We start from the raw sequence: 24,173 nt of genomic DNA, 5'->3' as shown, positions 1-24,173 counted from the left end.
AAAGAGTGTGACCGACAGATCAGGCTACAGGCAGGGGGTTGCCGTGCTTTGCCTCTGCAAAGAGAAAGGGCCCGTTTCACTTTCAGCATGGTTTCCACATTGCTCCCAGCTTCTCCTTCCACCTCTCCCTATAAAATCTCCTGCTTGGGTATCACTGTCTGAGGCAAGAGCTGTGCTATGGCGTTGGGTCCTGCGCTAGAGCCTAGTTTATAGTCTTCACTGCCTGTGCTTGTAGAAGGAGATGGAAGGGATGTTTCAGGAGATGCTGTAGGAGAGAAAAGAAACAGAATTAACATGGACCTGGATGCTGTTCAGTAAAGCAGTGCCCAAATAAAACCAGCAAACCATCCTATGAACCGAGGAGCAGGAGCTTGGGGAATGGGGCAGGGGGAGCCATCCCAAATTCAGGCGTGTTCAGGCATATTCTTCCTTCCTGGTTTGTGATGAGGCACAGGGTGGGCTGATAGGCACGGACCGACTCCTCTCAGTGTTTTGCACTTGGGAAGTGCCCCCCAACTGCTTTTTAATCCTTCCTCTCCTCAGAGGAGACCTCAACCTGCTGGCCTCTATACTTCATTTACCGAACGCAGCATCTCTCTAATCTCCCTTACCGCAAGGTGGCTTAAAAAAAAAAAAAAAAAGGCAAGCTAAAATACACGATGCCAACATTTATATGGCTGAGAAATAGCAAAATATGCTACAAGAGGTAGATGATCATAACTGGCAGAAGGAGACTGTGTGTGCAAGACATTGTGATTACATGGCAGCGGTTGTTAAATTGCAACTTGTGTTCTACTTTTGTTTTTAATAGCATGGTCCGTTTGCTACTACAGTGGATAAATGCCTCAACAAATAGTCATTGCCTACCGGCAGTGCCCAGGGTGGTTGAAGACAGTCTAATATTCAGGTCATATTGTGTTCTGGTTGACAGCAAGCAAGACTGTTTACATAGGGGAACTCCTGCCACTAATAACTGTGTGCTTCTTTGTGGTATTTCCCAGCACTGCCTACATTCATAGAAACACAGTCACCAATCTTGATTATTTTTTTTTAATCTTGTGATGTTAAGTAGCATCTCAAATCCCTCTGGATCATGCTATTACGTGAAAATCTCAGCTTCTCTTTTGGAAGCATGTTCCCAGACTTCGTAGTAAAGAGTTCAGCAAGGGGGGCTGTGAACTCTGATTCAAGCGTAATGCTTAAACACATAAATAAACCTAAAAGTCTTTTTCTTAACTGCTTCTCCTATTCAGTCCCTTCATTATGCTGACACTAATAGTGTAAAAATGGACACATACGGTTTGGAGCGGTGTGAATCACAGAGCTCATGTTGCTTGGGAGGACGTGTCCTGGCAGCGGTTCCAGGTTGAGGTTGGGAGGTCCTGACTGGTACTGGAGATCAATGGTGGTTCCTGCAGTGGAAGTGGGAAAAGACATCATTCTTCGCATAGTTACCGAGAAGCCAGATGCTCTGGGCCAAGTCTCTTTTTTTTCAGAGAATGTGGGAGACCTCTGTGGGTGGGGGTTAATGTCCTGGCTCGTCTTTGCTTCCTTCCTGCTCCGCTGTCCTCTTTGCTCTCAGCCTTCTCACTGTCTAGGGGCAACCTCCCAGCATGGCTGGGGTTTCAGCTAACAACCGACTGCACTGTTCATCTGTCTCTGTGTGTGTGTGTGTGTGTGTGTGTGTCCCAATCACTGCTCTTAGCAGGGTTTCCCATATAGTTATAACTTTTGCATATTGCTAACAAAAAAATGTGTCGTCTTCTTGCAAACTGCATCACTTTGGTAGGATGCATAAAATTTGAGTGCCCTGCTGGTGTGAAGCACCACAGAGTGTACCCATTTCTATAAAAACTGTCCCTGGGTCAGATTTTCAGAGATAGGCTGGAAAGAAATGTCTTGGGGATTGGACTGGAGTGAGAAGGACCCCTGTTCAAGCTGCAATTCAACCTGAGTCTTCACCTCCCTCCTCCCAGGACCAAGTTCTCTCTACCATACATCCTCCAGAGAAGGACACAAACCCAGACATGAAGCCCCGTAATGGCTTTGAAGTAAAAGAACTTTGCTGTCCGTTCTCAGCAGAGCCCGTACCTCCCAGCAGCATCTCCTGCAGCAAGCTGTCGATCCTGGCCACGCCGAAGAGCTTCACGAACTGGACTTGCTCTATCATCTGCCAGGTGATGCTCTGCAGCGGGGGCAGCAGGAGGAGGATGTCGCTGAACCGGCCTCGGGAGTCATACTGGCGATCGTTGATGTAGTCCTCCAGGTTGACTTGGACCTGGAAGCGCATGTTCTTCACCTTCCCGGGCTCGCTCAGGCCTTTGCAGTCTGGGAGGGGAAAAAAAATGAGGTTAATTGCTGGCCTGTGCAACCAGAAAGTGTTACCCTGTCAGTCGGGCTCTGCAGAGGGAAAAGGATGAGATGCCGGTGATCCTCTGACAATTATCTCCCACAGTCTCCAAGTTTATCTGACAGATTAGCATTGGGCTGCCTCTATTTCGTATCTCGTATGAAATAGGGAAACAGCAAGGGGAATCTGAGGGAAAACAGTAAGAAAATAAGAGCTTGCTTCAGATGGATATGTTTCGCTACTGCCATTAGTGAAGGGGAAGCGTTTAGAAGTTGAACTGTATTTGTCCTTCCAAGGAAACGGCCTGGAATTTCCCCCTGAAAACTTTGACTCCCGGCTGCTGCCACTAAGTCCATGCAGGTGCAGTGCCTATCTGTTGCAAATACATCCGCTGCAGCATCAGATTCTTGTCCTGATTTCCTGTCTTTGACCTGTGGTCAATCCATTTTTCATGGACCACTGGTCCAGTTTTGCCTAATCATCAAGTAAATGTGCACTCTGGGGAGGGTGAAGTGCCGGGATTTACAGCTTTCCACTCCTGCCTCTCCTGCTATCTAAAACCGAGATTTCTGGCTCACTGGACCATTTCCTTCACTGTCTACAAAGAATCGACATGCACCACATTTTAGACACCATCATGCCACGAGATTAGACAAAGTGGTTAACAAATTATTGTATGTTAGTGTGTAACTCCATGGACACGCCTACTTGTTAGCATGACCGAATTTCACTTCTGTACAGCTTCACACTTTTTCATTTTAGATGAAATCACAGCGCCTCGCTGTTGCAATGATCTAAAGCTGCACTGAGATACTGATCAGCCGAGAAGGTTAATTTGTCAAACTCAATTTAATAACGCGATCCTTATTCAGATTTGCAGCAGGCTCTTTGGCGAGCCAAAGTTCGTGATGTTTGCAAAACTCCTGTATCTTGATTTCAAATCAGCGAGCGCAGCAAGAAATAACTAATGGAAGATGCTCTGATTTCTCTATGCTAATAGATGCCAAAGGCAAAAGGGCATTGTTCTGGACTTGGGATCGTTCCCCCATCTCTTCTCCAAGCTACAAGGCAATACAGACTAAAGGGACTCGAGTGTGGTACCGAGGCGGGGCTGTGCGTGTGCTGTAGGCATGTAGAAACAGGAGTGTTTGGGGGGAACCTGGGCTGAGACAGAAACCCCCATGTTTGTGGAATGAGAATACAGCAAAAGGTTCAAAACAAGCTTTTGTTTGCCTCTGTGTGTTTCCCTGTTCTCCATCCTGTGCGGCTCAGCCCTGCCCTCGGTCGGCACTGGCTGCCAGCGAGATCCATTAACAGACATCCTTGATATTTCTGGGTACTCTGAACGGTCCGGCTCTCTGTGGTTTTTAATGCTGCTTTCTGAACTCTGATGGATGCTCTACGCTGCTGCTCAGTTGACTCACTTCCCTTATGCATAATTCACTATAGGCATACATGTCCTTAATAGTCATCTCCTTCATTTCAGACTGATGGGCTTTCCTGAAGCCAAGCTACAGAAGCAGCAAAACTCCTCTAGGGTCTGCAGAGTGAGCCTTGCACACCGGTCTGGCTGGAGTTAATACTTGCTAAATAGTAACGTGTTCAGGAATAGGTCACTCCTAACGTGTCCTTGCTGCACTACTAAGTATTACTTATTACTGCAGAGGCAGGGTGAAATGCAGAGCTGCTGCCAAGGGGTTTTCCCGGTTAGTGGAGAGCCCGCAACTCCTTTTCAAGCCCCATGCTTGGCAATCAGGAAGGAAGCTTACCTGGATCAAAGAAGATGATGGCTTTAAGGCAAGCGTACTCATTGTCATCAATCTGGATGTCCCGCAAGGGCTTCACCAACTCGTCCAAGATTCTGGTGGCCACACGAGCGATTTCCAGTTCTGGACAGTGCATTGGGATGATGAAGTCATTCCCTGGGGAGACAAGAGAAATTCGGCATCAGATTTTTGCTTTGGCTCTGCGGACAAGGTCTCATCCAGAAGTTACCCCAAGGCATGTTGCCAGACAGTCCCAGTGTCCATGTGCAGCAGATTTCCAGTGTGCAGCTTGATACTCGGATTCACAATTGAGAAGCAAGCCATGGATTTCATTCTTTGGTCCTTAATTATCTCATTTGCACATGTTGGTGCACCCACACTGTACACAAAGCCTGCTCCACGTTCTGCTCTGGTTTACCCTCTGTTATACCTAGCATCTGTTTGCAAGTGGTGTTGCATCTTTATTTTTGGTGTGTTTTTTTTTTAAACAAAGTTCTCCCTCCCTCTTTTCTTTAATATGCGGCTTTCAAGGTCAGTATTCTCATTTTACCAAGAATAATCCTGCCTGTGTTTTTGGCGGCAGAGAGCTACATGAAAAGGAAATACCTGTTTGCACTATAATTTTTGATAGACCTTTCTGCTAAGTTTTTAAGCACCGATACCCAAATACCTCACTGCCTGTGTCCTGGCAATTTCAGTTACAAAAACAAGGCAACGCAGTTTGAGATGCCATTTAAATGGTGGGCTTTTCTCATCCACAATTTCAAAGCAGTAAGGGAACAGTTGTAAAAGTCCCAGTCAGTTTGCTTGCTCCTTTTCACACTTCTCCAGAGACCTTCTCAAGCACTTAGTCTTGAGCCAGATGTGCAGACCATGCCCGGGAGTCCAGAGGGAATTGCAGGCAGGCAGGGTACTTGGCAATGACTCGGGTGTGCGAATTATAAAAGCAGGAGTGAATTTCCCTACTTTACCTAATAACAGAAAATCGGTGTACGGTATGGACCGCTTGGCTACCCCGAGGAGCAGGTGTTCCCCTGCATGGGCTCTGAGCAAGGCAACCTGGAGGTGGCACAGAAGAAAGAAATTATATTACGTTTGAAAAGCAGAGAACAGAACGGTGAGCTGTTGCTGTTTAGATTAAACCGAATTTGGTGTTTGCTTAGGTATGTCAGAGCTACAGATAAAGTATTATTAAGAGCTAGAAACTATTAGTATATCTTCACTTTTCAGAAGTGCTTCATTCATGGCAAACTAAATAAAAAGTTGTTTTCAACTGAAAGAGCAAAGGGGCTTGAGTAATTTGAGTTCTTAGGAAATAAATGGCTTTTATATTCAACTATCAGGTACCAATAAAGGGGAAACCAGTCTTTTTTGACTGGGTCCTTGTGCAGACTGGACTGACCAACTCTATTATATTTTGGGGTCTTTGGCTACTCGACTTATTTTTAATAGATCACTTGTCCTTTATTATTCTTTCTCTCCTGCTAGTTTACTGCTCTGCATAGGGTGATCTATATGCTAATGTGTCCTGGTTTCGGCTGGGATAGAGTTAATTTTCTTCCTAGTAGCTGGTACAGTGCTGTGTTTTGGATTTAGGATGAGAATAATGTTGATAACGCACCGATGTTTTAGTTGTTGCTAGGTAGTGCTTACACTAGTCAAGGACTTTTCAGCTCCCCGTGCTCTACCGACTGAGAAGGCTGGAGGTGCACAAGAAGCTGGGAGGGGGCACAGCCAAACTGGCCAGAGGGACATTCCATACCATGGGACGTCATGCCCAGTACATAAACTGGGGGAAGCTGCCCGGGGGGGGCCACTGCTCGGGGACTGGCTGGGGAGGCGGCCGGGGGTGAGCAACTGCATTGTGCATCACTTGCTTTGTATACTCTCTATTATTATTATTATTGTTGTTGTTGTTGTTATTATTATTATTATTATTATTATTATTATCACCATCATCATCAGATTCTCCTGTTGAAAATTATGGCTGGGAATTCCTACTGAAGGTGGTGGGTTTGTAGGGAAGAGGCATTTGCATTTTACCTGGTCGTCAAGTGGGAGCTCACAAAACGCTGGGATGTATTTCGCCCATTCGACCAGCACCAGAAGCTGCTGTTTCATGGATTCACACACATCGTTGATGGTTGCAACCTTCTTCATAGCAATGTCTGCGCTGTGCACCGGACTCAGCAATGAATACTGAAAGAGAAACAACCCGGTTGCATTGGGACCAGATCTGTGCTGTTTTGCCATCCTCGATAGCAACAATTCATTGATAACATGGGAGCCTTCACAGACATTAACCTCATCAGGTCGTTGACAAGACGTTTGCCGTTGCGGTTGCACACGTATTTGCTCAGCAGTGTATACTGTCCAATGTACAGCCCATGGCGAAGCCTCCACGAGGTGGTGCTCGGTCCCAACAGACACCCCTCCCTCCTCCGCCTCCTTCCTCACTCTCCAGGCTGGCTCGGGACAAAATCTGATTAATATTCCCGTTCCTAGCAGTAGCCAGCAGCACTGGGTCTCAGCTTCCCACCGATCACTTAAGCCAGGCAAATGCATGAAATGCATCCCGCCTTCCTCCCCCAAGCAGCTGACTGGGACACGAAACACCCATTTGGAACTCTGTGTGGAGGGAGAGGGTTAAAACATAATAATGTTTGAAAAGGAAGTGGACGCACCACTGCATGTAATATGCCACATCTGGACCGCATGTTTCAGTGGAGAAAGGATGTTTGCATAAGAATTTAAAGGATGCGCAGGGTGACATTCATTGTGGAACACAAAATAAGAAAGCAATCAGCGTTAGTTGAAGCCCAGTGATTTTATTAGCTTTATTTTTCTCCCCTAAAATTGTTGCCCTGGTAAAGAAGTTACAAGAAAAGATATAATCAACCGTGACGGGAACATTATGTTCTGAGCAGGACAGAGCGTGCAGCAAGGAGAGGTAAACTTCTGCATGAAATGCAATGAGTTTTTAGGGGTGCAGCAACAATTTAGGCTCGGGGCAGAGGGGACCTGGGGTCTGCAACATCCCTCAGCCCTTGGAATTTCAGCTTTGCATCTCACACGCCAAAGGCTGCATCTGCTCTTCGCAGGACGTGTTGTCTTGATAATGCACCAAGGATTTTTACTGTCTGCTTTTGGCTATCTCTAACGCATTTTCCTCCCTGTGACTTTGTGCAAGATCCAGGGCATCCATCTGCCCCCCCCATCCCCCTCATTCTGCCCCTCCATTATTCCTCTATATTCCTCTTCCAGGGTCTTTTCCTTATCTGCCACCACCTCCTGTTTTTCCCCCCATCCCCCTCATTCTGCCCCTCCCCCCATCCAAGGGCAGAAAAAGATCCAGCCCTGGTTGGTTTAGTGAGTTCATAACCCCATATGGAATAGCTGAAGGCCACGTACTGGTTTGGAGAGCTGTCCCCGCATTTCATACCTGCTGCGCCATGGCCTCGGCCTGAGTGAGCACGTTGATGGAGAGAGAGCCGTTGTCCTCGTAGCTGCTCCTGCGAATGCTGATCCTGTCACGCTCGTTCTGCACGGCTGAAATGAGAGCGAGCAGTGGTGTTAGCGAGAAACTTCCCACACAACCGATGGCTGCTGTTACTTGTGGTTCCCAAACAGGAGTGGATGGGGCTTTAGTGCCTGCAAGACCCTCCACCCCTGTTGGATGCTGGAATAAGATTAAACAGGCACGGGGGACATCAACTGAGTGAGCACGTTGATGGAGAGAGAGAGCCGGTGGAGAAGCCGTCTCTCACTGGTGGAGAAGACCACCAGTGTGGGAGAAGACCAAGCACAGCAGCAACAGAGAGCGATAAGGCCGTTTTGGCAGTCAGAGCAACCCCTGCGGGACACTAGCTGGTCCCACTGAGCTCCTGGTATGGCCCTTGAGGTCGCACCTCGTCTTACAGCAGCACCGGAAAAACCATCCCCTGATCCCACCTCAAAGCAGCCTTGAAGTGTCCCCTGCCCCTGAGGCATCGCAGCTGGTGGTCCCCAGGGGACGTCACCACTCACGGGGAGCAGGAAGAGCCACCTCATTAAGGAAGCTCCAAAGAAAGCAAGCTTAAATTCGCTGATCCCACCTTAAAACCATTCCCTCAGCCTTGCCCATCACGCTGCTGATTTCAATGGGCCCGTAACCCCGACGGCGATGCCGGCACACAGCTGAGGGAACAAACCAAGCCGGGGTTTGTCTCCAGCTCTGCTGGCAACCTGTGCAACTCACCGCTGCAAATCACCTCAGAGCGTCCTGAACTGTTAATAGCAGTGATACAACGCTCCTTGGACAAGCTAGAGTGACCACTGCAGGGTGAAGAACAGCCCTGGGCTTTTTGCAGACAGAAAGGTACAGCCATGCCATAGGGAATTAGAAAAAAAATTGCTGATTTTTTTGAGGTCCATTCCACCCTTTAAACCATCCTTTTTCCTGAAGCACAAGCCACATCTAGCCCCACGCCCTGTCAGCCCTACATGTTGAATATCAGGGATTTATTGCATTTCAGCAGCTTATTTTTGCAACACAGGCTCCAAGAACTGACTCACCTCCACTGCAGCCATCAAGTAAAATAGCAGCAGAGGAAAAAGTAGAATTTAGACTTAGAGCACCCTTGTTTTCAGTGTTAGTTTCTCCCCTGAGCCTTATTACCTCCGTCCAACAGCAAACAAGCCCACATGGGGCTGGAGCAAGGAGCCTGAATGCAGACTCAGCATTTTCCTGACAGCTCATATGTCTTGGCTATGTAAAGCTCAGAAAGGCAATTGTCAGGTCCTTAAAGCAGGGAGCGGGAAGATTTAGCATGTGATGATGATGCAGCACATCCTTCCTCCTTCATACAGCAATTCCAGGCTCCTTTTGGTTTTATTTACGGGGAATGACTCAGAAATAGCTGTCAAAGCACCACTCGCTCTGTGCTTTAACCCCTTGGATGTGAAATAGTGCGGTTTTGTCTCAAAAGTGGCCACTGGAGAAGATTTTTCCAGCAACGATTTTTTTGTAGAGTCAGCAAAAGCATTTCGCCATCACTCTTACGAGACTTTGGCTCGCTGCTGGGCCTTGCTTTAGAGCAAGCATCACTCTTTGCACGGGGCATGTTTCTCTGAATTCGTGCAAAGGAGGAGAGGTGGGCACTGGTTTGCACACAGGGTGGGAAGGTGGGGTTTTTTTGTCAGCTCAGGTCCAACCACTGATCTGTTTTCCTAACCAGCCTCTGATGAGAGGCCAACAAAGTGAAAGGGCGGAAAACAAGCAACGGTGACAAAAATCAATATCTCCCGTTATCGGCAGGAGCGCAGTATTTATTTTCCAGGGCTGGGGGCTCAGCCTTGCTGTCAGTCAGGACCCGCTCGCTGCTGAGCTGGGTGTGCTTGGGGGGGCGTCTGCTGAGGTCCAGCCACCAAAGCCAGTTTGCACCTCGGAGCCAACCTTGCCTGAACGGCTGCAAGGGGCTGGACGGGTACATTGATTTGTAAAAGATGCAGCTCACACACATACTACTGGAGCCTTTTCAGGGTACGGATACTATGTAGAGGCAATTAGACATCAATTTAGAGAAAAACAAGCCCTTCGGAGTCTCCGCCTAACCTACCTTAGACAGCAGCATACATTACCCTATGCATGGGCGGGTGATGGAAAAGGCTGTTCAGACGAGGATCCCCACCAGTCTGAAGGTGAAGGTGGTTATAGGGACCATAATCTATGATTAATCTTCAGAACAGATTAACCCTTCACGGCTTTTTTTGGTACACCAGAAAGACGAGCAGCGGCACCCGGCATTGAGTAGATACAAGCCCGCCCGAATCCATGTCATCGCTGATGTCCTTGGAAAGTCCTCACCCAACCTTCTAGGCCTGGTTTCACATCAGATGCTCCCCCACGTAGCTCTCTGGGAGTGAAGGGGCTCTTTTTGCCCACTTACAAGAAAATGTACAAATTTTGCCTTTCCAACCGAGTTACACATCTTATTTCACATAAGCCCTACAAACCCGGGCAGACCTGGTCCTAGTCTCCGATTGAGAAGCCTCAGCCTGTTTTTCTCCCAGGTCTTTTTATGGCACATATTTCAGCGCTTCCCTCATGCTCTGATAAGCTCAATCTTCAAGTGTAAGTGGATGGTACACACCGACTTCCTCAAGGTGATTTGGGTGTTATCGCTGAAAGTACCCAAGATGTGATGGAATTAGGTACAAAAGGGAGTTAATGTTTTACCTGCAACAAAATCAATCTATTACTGTGTGGTAATTATATTGCTGTATTTATTGTGCTTGTAAAAGGGAAGGGATAGGTCACTCGTGGTGAGGCATCGGGAGTGCTCGAGGGGTGTGCTGGCGCTGAGGGTGCTCGGGCTCAGACATGATCTTGGCTTTGCAGTCAATAAAACTCAGCAAACTTGCAGGAAGGACTAAAATCCCAGTGCTGGATCCCACTGTCTCCCAGGGACTACTATTTCTAGTATATGCCTGGCAAAAGCTTTGCTCACCCTTTTTTTTTCCCTCTAATCCTGTCCTCTGCACAGCGCTCCAGTTCCCAAAGCTGATAAACACTGGGAAGGGCCACTGCAGCCCCGCACGAGGGGACGTCAGCGGGAGCGAACCCCCATGATGCTGCCGGCCAGGGACAGCGTGGCCCCAACCCGAGCTTTCCCCCGGGGAAGGGGGAGAGAGGGTGAGATGATGCCTGCATCTCCCTCCGGGGAATTGTCCACGGCTACGGCATGTCCTGACTGTGGGAAGCGGAGGGGAAAACAAACATATTCTATGACAAACATCCTCTATGACATAGAGGAGCCGCCGGAGGGGTTTTGTTATTCAGAGCAAGCCTGGGCCCTTTTGCCATGAGTGCATCAAGGATGCCGGTGGCCAGGCAGGCAGCGGAGCATGCACGGAGGCTCTTGAGCAAACAGCGGCGTGTTTGTGGGATTGCAACAAACCCGTGTTTCCCAAACATTTTGTCCTTGCTGCCTTGCCACATAGGTACAGAGCCTGTGATGAGGAACCTCCGGGGAGTCCAATAAATATGGGCACAGGCATTGATTGGAAGGGGACAGCAGCAAACCAGTAACTTTCCACAGCAACTGCAGAGGTTAAAGCCCTGCCTACATGGGATTTACCGTTTCCGTTATTATTCCACTAAAAGCATCCTCATTTAATGCCGATGGAGTTGGAAATGTGTTAATAAATGGCATAAAGAGAGAGCAGGAGGAAGGAGGTGCGAGTGCCCCAGCACAGTGCTGGCATTCACCAGCGCTCACAGTGTTTCTGTCTCCGCCAATAGATTTACCCCTTCTGCTGCCTGATTAATTTATATGCACAAACAATTTTTTTTCCCCAAGCTACCTCTGATTTTGTAGGTGTGGTATGTTTTATTTGCAGATAAATCCCAATGGTGCATGCACATTTAATCATTTCACGGGCTTCTGGCCTGATTCATGACTATCACAAAGTGGGGAAGATCCTTTAACTTTTCCATCCATCTTTGCAATAAACTGCAGTGTCAGCCTTCTAAAAGCTGGCAGAAGAGATGTGCAAACAAAAGGTATCAAACAAGGTAGAGGTCCTGTGAAACACTAATAAAACTGTCCTATAAACCTGTCCAATTTAACAAAAATAAATAAAAAATAGCCTCAACTCCTCCCGCTGTGTTGTGGCCGTAAGTGGTACAATAATTCTTTTTAGTTTTGCGTAAAACTAAAGGAGTTCATGTACATTCATAAATTACTTTAAAGGGGATAAGAGGTTAAATATTAACCCCTCTTTTTTTCACCAGCAAACTGAATCCTGACAGTGCAGTGCTGGCCTTTCAAAAGGCTTCCAAGTTTTCAGACGCTCAACTCCATGTGAGTAGATGACCTGGCTCACTTGAAAAATCACACCCTGCTAATTTATTCAAGGTTAAACATGATCTCAGTAAGATGCTAAAAATAGTATCCTGCTGTTTTCTTTGGATGTTTAAGTATCTATCTGGTGCCCTCATTCACTGATGCTGTAGTGACCAAAAACCTGTCCGGTAGCATTGTGCAAAACAATAGAAATCGAACCTTCTCCTGTGCAAAGAGAGAAAATCAGAAAGAACAGCCAGAAAATCCCCGAAACACCCAGACCACCCTGCGGTACAGTCCCAGCCTTAACCACAAAAAAAGAACGAAGGAGTGAATCTCCTGTAAAAATCTTAAAACCTGATCATAGTGGCATTTCAGGAGACAAGAAGGGGTTTGCGTTCAAGCAAGCCTTTTCCTCTCCCCTCACCCCAACTTTAACGATTGTTTACTTGCAGTTATTAAAGTGAATTATTGATACCAAAAATGTAATTGGGATAGGAGTGTTTCTGAATGAGCTAATTTCTAAGAAATCTGGGGACTGGACTTTCCACAAGACTCAAGTTTTGGCCCTTTCTTGCTCTCACTGGCGCCGATGGAACCTGGATCCCATCTCAATGCACAAGCCTGGAGGCGTAGGGCTCGTGTGGGACAGTCCTGGTCCTTTCCGAAAGCAGGATCAAATTCAGAGTGTACAAACAAGACAATCTAAAGGACCCCACTGATGCTTTTCTCAACAACCTCTGCCCAGCTGCCCCAAACCCATAGGGAACCTGTAGCCCGACTGCACTCTGCTCCCAGGACCAGCCCGTGCTGAGGCCCTCAGCCCTGCACCTGCACTGCTGCCCCTATAGACAGCCAGCTTAAAGCTGGCTCGGGTATGTGCATCGTATGGCTTTTTCTTTTAGGTAGAAATTTCCCTTCTACCAGGCCAGATAATATAGCCCCTCTCTCTCTCATGCACTAGAGTTGTTTCCAACAGGGGAAAAAAGAGAGAAAGATCCAAATGTGTCATGTCACGTCTTACAACACAGGAAGATTGGAAAAAAAATCACTCTGGATCGAAAATTCCAGTTTATCAGTTAGTTTTGCTGGGGAACAGCAAGTTCTCTGATATCACGCACACACCCGTTGAGCATGGGTCAGTGGGGTGCCGGCAGTGGGGAGCGTGCGAGGGTGACACAATCCTGCTAACCCCACCCCAGGTGTATTGTCACAGACAGACTGGGAAAAGGATCGTTTCCAGCTTCTTCCCCTCTACTGTGAATAAACAACCCTATTACCACACCCTGGAAAGTCTGACGGCTATTATATGGGCTGGCTGAAAAGTGGTGTGCCAGAGAAAGAGAGTGTCAAACTCTTGCATGCCAGTGCTGGGACAAGGGGACACATTGAGTGTGGATGTCACAGGTGTGGTCTCCCAACATGAATCGGTGCACGCCACCGATAAAAAATTATGCACAAGCATTTGTATCATCCTCATACTGCTCTATCCCAAGACATGGGTTCTCTTTTTCCCTAATGCCTCGCTATACTGTTTAATATTAATCTAGAGCCACCCTAAAGCAAATAACTGTGTTCTTTTTGTGCACGCAATTGTGCAAGAAAATTTCTTTCACAGTCCTGCACACATGCTTTGGATATAGCTCCGGTCAGCTAAGCTAATTTCTGCAAAGCAGTTGCCTAAGGTGCTTTAAAATGTTCCCTACCAAAACCATGAGCGGTTTGTGAGCACACAACCTGACTGTGCACTCATAAAAAAGTTTCAAAGAATGTGACTATGTGGAACTTGAAATGAGTCATCTTCCATCGGGCTGCAATCAATAATGAAGGCACGAGCCAAGGTTTTATAACTTTTACCATAAAACCAATAAAAATCATGCTTCAGCTCAAAGAATGGAGCTGATAACCAGATTTCAGCCTTTCCAAGCTGTGGAGCTTGCTGCATTGGCAATTGGCTCCATCCCCATCTAGAGCTGACCGGCTATGCTTCGGTTTGGTCTATATTACTTTGAGGGCTATTTTTTTTCCATCTGTTGTATTTACTCCATTTCTCCTAAATTAAACCAGCAGGCATTTTTGCTACATCCATGACCTATGCCAAATTGCAAGACTCTCTTGTTCTCAGGAAAACATATGGTCAGAAGGTTGGAAAGATTTTTTCATCATCAGTGAAATCTTGTGAATTACCAGAAATCAGTGAGAAATTTCCCCTCGGTTTCAGTGGGACCATGATTTCACCCCTTGGATAAGGGGTGTTTAACTCGGTGGCAGGGAAAGAAACTCCCAAGTTCCTTTCTAGCTCCCTCACCCTTTAGCTGTCGTTGGGTTGGAAAACAGCACGAATGAAGGGTGAAGAGCGCTGAAACCATCACCCAACTGCCTGCACATCAGGGGGAGGTACCATCTGTTGTGGGTTGGGCCCCCACTTTGCGAAGCACTCAGCATGCAAAGGCAGTCTCTGCCCAGAAAGCTTGGAGTACGTAAAACAGTCTCATCCACGCTCTCCCACTATGCAAAGGGAATGATCAGAGATCAGAAATGCTGTGATAGGTCCCAGACTTCCCCAGGGAAGCTGGCTGTAGGGAATTAAGGCATAGGTTAACAGAAGTGTTTTTTCTCTTGCTTAGCATTAGACACTCTAACACTTAGCATTTCCTTTAGTGCTTTGGAAGGGCACTTCCTGATGGTCACTGGTACCCAATCGATCTACAGTGCTCCACCTCCCTCTTAATACAGCCAATGTGAAGTGCAACAAAAGGTATCAGCCAATATTGCATCGGCCTTTCAGTACTAGTGCTAACAGTGGCTCTATAGTCGTGCTATACCCACCGCGAGGACAGCGCTACCGAAGGGTTTGACTCTGACTCAGGTCCCAACTCAGGGGACACAGGAGCCATCCGCCTCTGGGAGTGCTGCCTGTGTGCCCTGTGCCACGGAGGAGCCTCTCTTGCACCATAAGGTGTCGTGTTCAGGCTGTACTTTGCCCTAAGGGTTGCACCAAGCTACATGAACATCAGCCAAGTCAACCACCAAATGCTACTCTGCAGTAGTCAGTTGTTGGCATTTATGAGATTGAAGACAGCAGGTCCTCGCTGAGATTGTCACAGCTAGGATTAGGAGTCACACTAGCAGGTACGTAGCAAGGGAATTTCTGTTGTGAAACCATTAGAGGCTAAATAAACCCTGAAGAAGCCCATCTCTTTCCCAGCATAAAAATAGCCTAAAGAGACCAGCCTCCCAGGATGGGTGAATACTGTCACAGGCTTTAATTGAAATTCCCATCTGGTAAGATAGGAAATGGTGCTTTCAGCTTCAACAACAAGAAATCTCTCACTGCGACACATGAGCACCATATCTCTCTAGGCCAGGACTGCCGCTGCTCTCCACCATGCTCTGCAGTGGGAGTAGGGCCAGAGGCAGCAGCAGGCAGTTTTGAAATGTCTCTTTGCACCTACCTTCTTTCTTCATGCCAGCTCTGAAGCACTTCTTCAGCCTGCAGTACCTGCACTGGTTCCTCTTGTCTTTGTCTATCACACACTGTCGGCTGAACCTGGGAGGAGATAAGAAATAAGACATGGAGCAACCAGCCTGGCATCTGCACCCCACTCACCTTGAGCAACCCCAAATACAGTCCCAGACCTCACTGAGCTATGCATCGCCTGAACCCAGAGAAGAGCCAAAGGTTTGCAAGAAAGGGATTGAATCAACGTTGTCTTGGCCCAGTTCCTCATCTTCCCCCCCGCCGTTCCTGCCAGCTGGGAGAACAGCTATTTCAGACCACCCACCCTGTGAGGACTGTGATGGTTTTGGCTGTGAAAGCGTGACTGTGACTCAAGTTGTGCTGGTGCCTGGCAGTGTAGGAACTCCATCTCCCACTTTCAGACAGTTATTGGGCGTTCAGCGTCGGGACTCATTTATTCCCGTCTGTTAACACTGTCCTGCTTTGCGTAGAATAATTACACTATGGACCACAAGCTCTTTTGTGTCTTAGCCTAGTTTTGAGGCACGTGGCCTCCTAATTCTTATTCATTTCAATGGGGGATTTAGGAACCTATGTGCTGTTCAAGGCGTGGCCCACATAGACTCAGCAGCTCTTGCCACCGTGGGTGAAGCGATGGAAGAGGAATCTGCCACACAGAAAGGAGGCGGTGTGGGTTGCTCCGGGACCATCATCAGGTTGTAAAAGCTGAGGCACTTTCCCAGACTGGTAAAAAGCCAAAGGTACAAAGTCCCGAAGACTTTCCAAGGAATTAATGTCTGCGATAAACAACAGAGCTCCGAGCTGGGCTAAATACAGCGCTGCTCACCAAATAAGGATTTGCAGACAAGTGAGCATTTGCTATTCGCTTGGCTTCGATGCTGTGGATCTTCCCTGAACTGCCAAATATCACAGAGATTCATGGATTCCTGGGGAGGGGCAACAACTCCGCTCCAAGGAGACTAATAGCTGACATTTCAAAGAAATCAGTAGTAGCTGCGGCCTCCTTCTGCAGGGATCCCATGGTTCCTGGGATGGGCACCGTGCGGGTGGACACTGTTGTCACCCCAGGTGTCTTTCATGGCTGGTGTGTCCTGGAATGATAAGGACCCCAGAAGCATTTTGAACAAACAGGGTGACTCACGTTGCAAAAATTTGGAATGCCCTTAAAGGAGGAAGAGCTCTGGAACAGAAAGAAAACTTCCAGGTTTTAACTAGAGATGAAGGGCTTGAGTGTATTCGGGCTTTTTTTCCCCTTCCTCCTGTGCTAAAATAAATACCATTTTTCTAAGGTCAACGAAGATAGCTGCTGTATAATTTATAGCCTCCTCCTGGCAAAAAAATTCTCTCAGATGTATACCTGTGTGCCAAAGTGGATGTGAATCATCGCTGGTCCACACTAGGTTCTCAGAATGATTGTAAAATCATCAGTGATATGTCAGCATACATAGTTTAATGTATTTCAAAACAAAAATGGAGAAGCTGTGGGGGAGGTGGAGGCTTTGGAGCTGACAAGTTCTTGGATGCTTGTTGCTTTTTACCAGGAAAATCAAGAAAGACTGCATTTGAGATGAAATCTCTGGAGCTTTGGTCCTTTGCCACCTTGGCTTTCCCTTGCTGGGCTGTGATGAGGTCATGGTGTCACTCCACACCCAGAATCTGTACTTACATATTATACACATCAGTCAAACCTCAGGTCTATGAGTTTCCTTTGATTTACACTGTGGGGAAAGCAGTGACGGTGAACTCGTGAAATGGATTGCTCGGTGTCACAAAAGGTTTCAGGGTCCAAGATGAGATAGGTCTTAGCTTACTCCTTAGCTCCCTGTCTTCCAGCCAGAAACTAAACTGCAGTATTACTGTTAGCATTCACAGCATGGTAATTCGGCATTTAGGATAGGGGCCCCGTTGTACAACCTGATCTCCACCCCAAATTATTAACAGCATCAATAAATAGTATTTATTTATTGCAGAAGGGGCAGGTACCTGCAGGAATAGACATGGTTCTTCCGGACGCTCCTCCTGAAGAAGCCTTTGCAGCCATCACAGCTGGATGCCCCATAGTGTTTGCCGGTCGCCCGGTCCCCGCAGATGGAGCAGAGGGAGCTGATGCCATTGGTGAGCAGGTTGGTGTTTGCCGATTCGGCTGCGATGGCCTCTGCGGGCAGAGAATAGGGACCATCAGACCCCGCTGTGATGGAAACCAGAATCAGCTGATAGCAAGTTGCTTTTTTTAAGCAAAGCACGCACTGACCCAGCCCCCCCCACACGTGTGCACATGCAGTACGTGCTGCTAGTAAAGCCTCCAGATTGATGGTCATGCTCTTCTCAACCTCAACTGAGAGTAACTCAGTTGCTTTGCTTCTGATATTGGTGTTTTCCTTTGCTTTGGTGAACAGAGAGATTTCAAGCTGCATAACCCAACTTGCTCATGAGAATTTAACAATTACCAATTTTTCTTGACAGATGCAGAGAAACCTTACCTGGATGTGAGAGATATGCTTTTGAGGGATGGGGAGCCACCTCCCCAGTTAGACACCTGGAGAACATGGTCCAAAGCTGGTGCCCACAGAAGACAGTGGAAAGAACATCATTAACTTCAATAAGCAGAAAGCAGAGAAGAGGCAGCGGAGGCAGGAAGGATTAACTACTTCATGCACATGACAGAGGTGTTGGAGATAAAAGGCTGCTCTTGAGAGCTCCTGTGCAGCTGGAAGACAGAGACAGCAGCTCCCACAAGGGTCACTTTAGTTCTCTTAAGTCTGGTTTCTGCTCTGAATTGCCCTCTGAAGAGACTCATTGCTTTCGACTGGAAAGCAATAGAGGGGTGCAGGAAGATCAACCTTCTAAATTAGGGACCTAAAATTAGGTCATATGAATGCGCTCTGTCATGTCCTCTGTTTGCACCCACTCATTTGGGGCAGGAATAGCTCTGCCCCTGCCTGGCCTGTGTATACAATGCTGAAAACTCCCCTTTAAACTTCTCCCTTGGCCTTAACCACCAGACTCGCTGCCCTCTTAATCCTCCTAATTTGAGGCACACCTTGGGGAAGAAAAAAAAAGGAAAAAAAAAAAAAAAAAGAGACACTTGAGAAGACGCAGATGACAGTGTTTACATCTCGCCGAGAGGAGGAATGTTTGTGGAGTCTGTCCTGACCTGGGCACTCACTGCAGGACAGTTTTATGAATTTATTGCACCTCTGGGAGCATGTTCATTGCTCCAGGGGAGCCAATCTCGTGCTACAGTGACCTCGGCAAAGTCTCTGGGACAAGACGCATCCTGCCTCGCAGAAGAGACGAGCGGTGATGAGCAAAGCTCAGCTGCTGTTGTATTGAGCAATGACAAATCTTAGAGAAAATTACTCAAAGAGGAGGAATTGGCATCTGATCTGGACAGTCTAGAGAAAGTTTTCTAATGCATAATGCATAAAAATAGCTTTCGGTAATCCACACACAACATGTATATATACAGAGAGAGAGAGATGGCTATTTTTGTATTTGAATACACATCAAAAATTTATAGTGAAAATATTTGCTATGCAATGAGAATTGTAATCAAAAGCCAAAAAAAAAAAAGCCAATAAAGCTTTAGTTTTTCAAAAACTGGAAAGTTTTTTAGCTAAGGCTAAGACTAAGACATTTTTAGCTAAGACTTCACAAATGCAAAGGTCAGACTTCCTTTCACCCCCTCAGAAAACCCTTTTGATCTATATTTCACCTTCTAACATATGGATGACTAAAGAAGTAGGTTGTAGCAAGATGGGAGAAACACGACAAGAAAGAATGACAGCATCAAATTCATTCTTAGGTCATAATGACAAGAACGGAGATTTACCTGTTCCCAAAATCCATGTAAGATGCTCCCAGCTCTGACATTTGTCAATAAGTGGCACTTGGGACCTTTGGGAACACTGTCTGCATCAGAGGTGCTTAATGGTAATTTACATTGATTTTTAGATTTTTACATTGATTCTTCATTTTATTTTGCTTGATAACTCAGTATTAAATGAGCTGTACTAGAATATTCCTTCGAGGGTAACTGTACTGCTAAACATTCGTGCATCTGCTGCTCCATCTATTTTTTTGAAGGAACATGTGACCATAAACAAATGCACCGAGTGTGCTGGAATCCATTTTTAAAATTGCACAACAAAAATAAAGATAGGAAGGCCAATTTTCTCTTTGCTCCACTCACAGTTTCTCTACTGACTTCAGAGGAATCAAGCCAAGGTCATACAGTTTGGATCTCCAATGGACCCTTCATCCTTCAGCTGGGTCCGGATTGCAAAATATTCCTGATGTTGGAAAGAATTTACTCACCAGAGAAGACTTTTTTCCCTTATGTGAGTAGGACATGTGAGGAGCTGCTTGCTGATATAAGGAAGAAATTAATAATCTGGCCTTAAACCAATTATTACTGGAGGAAGGGCCATCAGCACTGAGCATGTGACGGCCTATGGAAGTTACAGCTACAGCTGAGCTGGGTGGCTCTATGTAGCCACGTGACCTTTTCAGCTTGGTTGAACATGAACAGAAATTTTAAAAAAAAGAGAAAGAAAAGGAAAGCCCTAAGCCAGTATGCACATGTTAATTACGATGATAAATTTTAATTACAAAATCCTGTCACCAACTAATGATGAGTTCCAAATGAGAATTAGCTCAGAGAAGAGCAAAGCCACAACCGATATCGCATGCATCAGAAGACTGTTTTGATGTGGCTTTCAAACCTACCCAGTATCTGGGGAATGTCTGGGTTTTCCCTGGACTGATCACTGCTAGGAAAGGCGGAGGAAAGCCAGGATCCCTGCCAGCACAGCCGCCTGCCTGCGAAATCAGCTGAAAACTGTAGACCGCTTACTTCAGCCCTGCCTGACACAAGGCGATAACCTGCTCAGAGCTTCATTTAACACATTGTGCCTCCCTAGAGGGGTTGCTACCCGGAGCTCAGCACCGCACTAAGATGGGCTCAAGGGCTGCTTGGATGGATCTGGTCAGAGTCCAGTTGGCTCACAACAACTGAAACAAGCTCACAACTGTCCTCACCACCCTGGAGAGAGATGCTCAGAGACGCGTATTTGTTATAGACACTCATCACCGTGGTATAACAGAACAGTTCCTAAGCCGTGTCACAGAGCCTCTGAAATGTCTCCTGGAGAGATGCAACTGATGATGTTCTCCAAGAAGAGGCCATAATTCGTCTTGACCTTGCGTGGGTCCCAGGCTGAGCTGAAGACCTGTGGTTGTAGCCAAACTCCTCACTAGGACTGTCCTGGACATCCACTGGCAGAAAAATCCGAAGTTTCAACCATCTTTTGCGAGTTATATATAAGCAGCGTGCGGATTGGGAACTACAGTCTACTTAATGCTGATGAGAGTATCCCAGTGGCTTCACCAGCTTTGGGGTCAACCAAGCTTGCAACCAAAATGCATACAAATTTTTGTTACCTACTGCCTCTGTATGTAAGTCATTACCTAACCAGGGCTGAAACGAAGATGCCAAGTTTTACAGTGATAAGAAATGACAGTTAGGATGGTCTCAGTGAGGATGCTGCTGGGGAATGGTATCTGGCTTCCATTCAGAGCTGAAGCTCTGCACAATACCTGACCACTGCAGACCTCTTTGCTGCTTTTCCTTTCAGTTATGTGCATCTCTTCTAGATGCACATTGTATAGGAGAATTACCTTGCAATACTTTCCAGAACGGCTTTTGCTTTTATCTACCCAGAAATCCAAGCCAGCCTTGGTGCACATAATTTGCAGCTAACAAATCCCCGAATTACATGTGGTGGGCTAGCCTGTAAAGAGACCATAAATGCGGGTTTAGGGCGTGCACACGCAGTCAAACTTGGTGGCCAAAGCCAGCATTGCGAAACCTGTGCATACAAATGTAGGGCTGGACAGGGGCTAGCACTGAAGCCCTGGCCATGTGCAGGTCAGCCGCTTTCTACATCAGCTTTTAGCAAATAGAGGGGGAGGTTTTGAGATATAAAACGTAGCTTTGATTTAGTGTTCCCAAATCCTACAGTAACAATGACGAAGAGGCCAGCCAGAAAGGCCAGGGCTCCTCGCAAGCACGCGTGCAGCTTGAGGGACGGTCAGGCACTGTCAAAATATCTTTGACGGCTTTTTCACGGTCTGAATTGGGTCAGGCTGCAGCGGGGCTGGGAATGGTATTTCACCAACGTTGTGCCAGAGTCCCAAGGATCAGCGTGGTGTTTGAGTGCTGAGACGGGAAAATGAGCACCACCGTGGGAGAAAGTGTTCGCCAACACTTGACTGAAGAATTAGTGCAATATTTCAATAATGCTTCATATTTTAAGCAAAATGACAACTCTGACAAGAGCGTGAGGAAATGGGTATTAACAGCACATAAAAACCAAGTGAGAATATGGCTTGTAATGCCAGCCAAGGTAAAGGAAACAAGTTTGTACAGAATGGGAAAATTTCTGCAGTTACAACACATATTTAATAAAGGAAAGACAGGATTAGCTTTGATTTTGTTCATTTCCTTTTGCCATTCTTTCTACTTAAACCAGACAATTTTTTTATACTCCTCCTCCACTCCCATAATGGATTCTATTCTTTATTTTGAATTAGTCTCAAAAGATGTGGCAAATTATGGGCTACTTAAAGGTGGAAAATCCAAAATATATACCTAGGCAAATCTCAAAACGATAGCAGCTTCCTGAAACAGAAAGCTTAGCACCGGAAGTGCCCCACATCATTAATCAACCCAAAATGTTGATGAAATAATATTCCAAAGAAGGAAACAGTTGGTTTCAAGAAAGCATGACCACATTTGAAAATATTCTAATTTTGACTTTTAAAATTTTTCAGAATATAAGAAACAGTCCTGAGTCTGTTAAAATAAATATTGCACCCCTTCCTGTTCGTGTTTATATAGAGGGCAAAACTGCCGTTAGATTTAGTAGGGGAAATAATGCAGAATAATCTTGCACAGTGGGAAAGATATGGTTTAAAACAATGCCGTATATTATTTAAAAATACCTAAAATGAGATTATTTCTTGATTCTAACAACTTTGAAAATATTTCTGAAACTACAGAGTATCTGTGTGAACTGTTATTTTGGGTTACCTATGGGAACTGAACTCAGCTGGTCAGCAATATATTTCCATGCATGGACATTTCAGGTCTTTTTTGAAGTTATTTTTACAAACTGTAGAAGAGGACACTTACCCAAGACAAACAAGCTAATTTCAAAACAGCTAGTTCCTGAGAGAACCGGTTACTCATTAACAGCTAGACAAATAACACAATACTGATCTAGATAAACTTCAGAAAAAACTCAACCTGTCAGTTCCACAGCATGAAACAAGAGAGAGCCCCAAACAGGTTTTGGTAGTTAATCTGCAAAACTACATTGAATTTTAAGGAAATTTGTGCCACTTAAAAAAGTTAGAAGTATCTTGTGGCTCAGCAGCAAGTGACAGAGAAACATCTGTGTTAAATAATGTTTCTGGAGTAGGATGGCAGACGGAAACCTTTCTGCAAAAATAAAAAATAAGATACAGTGTATCTGGAGCTGGCAAAAAAAAAAAATATTTAAAATCTTTTATTTAGGGACAGACAGTGCCTTTCTTGAAGTCAACTTTAAATTAGAATTTCTTTGGGCTTTTTAACTCTACTTGTCTCCTGACATCCCCCCATGTCCCACAATAATAAGTCTAATAATTTTATATTGTAGGTGATAGCCCTACTGAAACTCTGATTTCTTTTGATGAGACAGCTAACGAGCAAACATGAGACCCTGAAAATCCCATCTTAATTTCACTAAGCTTCTTAACAAATTCAAAAAAATGTTGCCAAAACTCTCCAAAGGCATTGCTAACGTCGGAATCTCATTTGGTTACGTGATTGGTTTCATGCTATATGACTAAAATGTCCTCTATTTTTCACACGGTGAACAGTTAATTTCACAGAATAGCATTCACTTTATGTCAGAGTACTTTTGACTACTCAAAACCTAAATATCATGCAATACGCTTTACTTCTGTGAACAAAGCGGAAGTCTTTGCATAGAAACACTCACGCCTCACGGCCAAGTTCTTTGTGTGTTGTAAAGGCTTTTAGACCATCTTGGGAGCCAGAAAAAAATACAAGGCGACTTGGATATTGCTTCTCAATCTAAGTTCCTAGGAACAAGTTAAATTGGGCACATGGTGTATTGTCTGAGTAACAGACAAATGCCATTTGAGGTGGCATTTTTTTCCAAGGATTAAATATGAAGAAATTTTGGTAATAACTCCTCTCATAAGTAAGTCGTACAGGTGGACAAACCTATGGCGTGCCATGAAGAGCTCTACCAACATTTGCAATACCTTGTGGGCTCTTTAGAACATGACACTCAGCCCACCAAGGAAAAGAATAACTCAAAATAGGACCGGCAGGTGAAGAAGTCCCATTTCAGCCCAAACATAACTGCAAATACAACAGAAGTTGGCAGGTCAGCTGCTTAAATATTACTCCTTCCACCCTTTGCCCCACACCTCCTACCTGCCTTTCCTAGGCGTTCAGCTTTATAACAAAGGTAGTGGAGGTTATTCAAGAAGAAGCGAACAGAAATCTCACCGGTGTTATTGGGGAGCACCCGAAGGTTGTCAAATTCCAGCATGGTATAAGAGGAGTCCAAGGAGTCGACGTAATCTGGCATATCCATGTCCATGATGGACTGACAAAGCTTCATTATTACTTGTCAACAGCAAGGGAAGCGGCATAAAACAGCTCTGCTGTC

General features: G+C 46.0%; 1 protein-coding gene across 2 annotated transcripts in view; it reads right to left on the bottom strand.

Moving 5' to 3' along the window:
• The window catches only part of LOC103923882 (hepatocyte nuclear factor 4-beta-like), a 24,451-nt gene extending 278 nt beyond the window's left edge, over nt 1-24,173 (bottom strand). Inside the window, exons 1-10 of one of the 2 annotated variants that reach the window (XM_009332315.1) lie at nt 24,011-24,173; nt 17,407-17,611; nt 15,398-15,492; nt 7,559-7,665; nt 6,160-6,315; nt 5,088-5,175; nt 4,120-4,272; nt 2,092-2,328; nt 1,299-1,412; nt 1-265 (exon numbers count right to left, since the gene is read on the bottom strand). The exon at nt 1-265 is cut by the window's left edge and continues 278 nt beyond it. In XM_009332315.1, coding sequence (XP_009330590.1) covers nt 129-265; nt 1,299-1,412; nt 2,092-2,328; nt 4,120-4,272; nt 5,088-5,175; nt 6,160-6,315; nt 7,559-7,665; nt 15,398-15,492; nt 17,407-17,611; nt 24,011-24,125 — 1,407 coding nt within the window. In that variant the 5' untranslated portion in view covers nt 24,126-24,173 and the 3' untranslated portion in view covers nt 1-128. The remainder of the gene's footprint in view (nt 266-1,298; nt 1,413-2,091; nt 2,329-4,119; nt 4,273-5,087; nt 5,176-6,159; nt 6,316-7,558; nt 7,666-15,397; nt 15,493-17,406; nt 17,612-24,010) is intronic. The other variant, XM_009332316.1, reaches the window with a different exon arrangement.

The sequence above is a fragment of the Pygoscelis adeliae genome, unplaced genomic scaffold (genome assembly GCF_000699105.1).
Source record: "Pygoscelis adeliae isolate BGI_AS28 unplaced genomic scaffold, ASM69910v1 Scaffold18, whole genome shotgun sequence".
NCBI classification, from domain to species: Eukaryota; Metazoa; Chordata; class Aves; order Sphenisciformes; family Spheniscidae; genus Pygoscelis; species Pygoscelis adeliae.
This window is presented reverse-complemented; position numbering and strand designations above follow the sequence as displayed.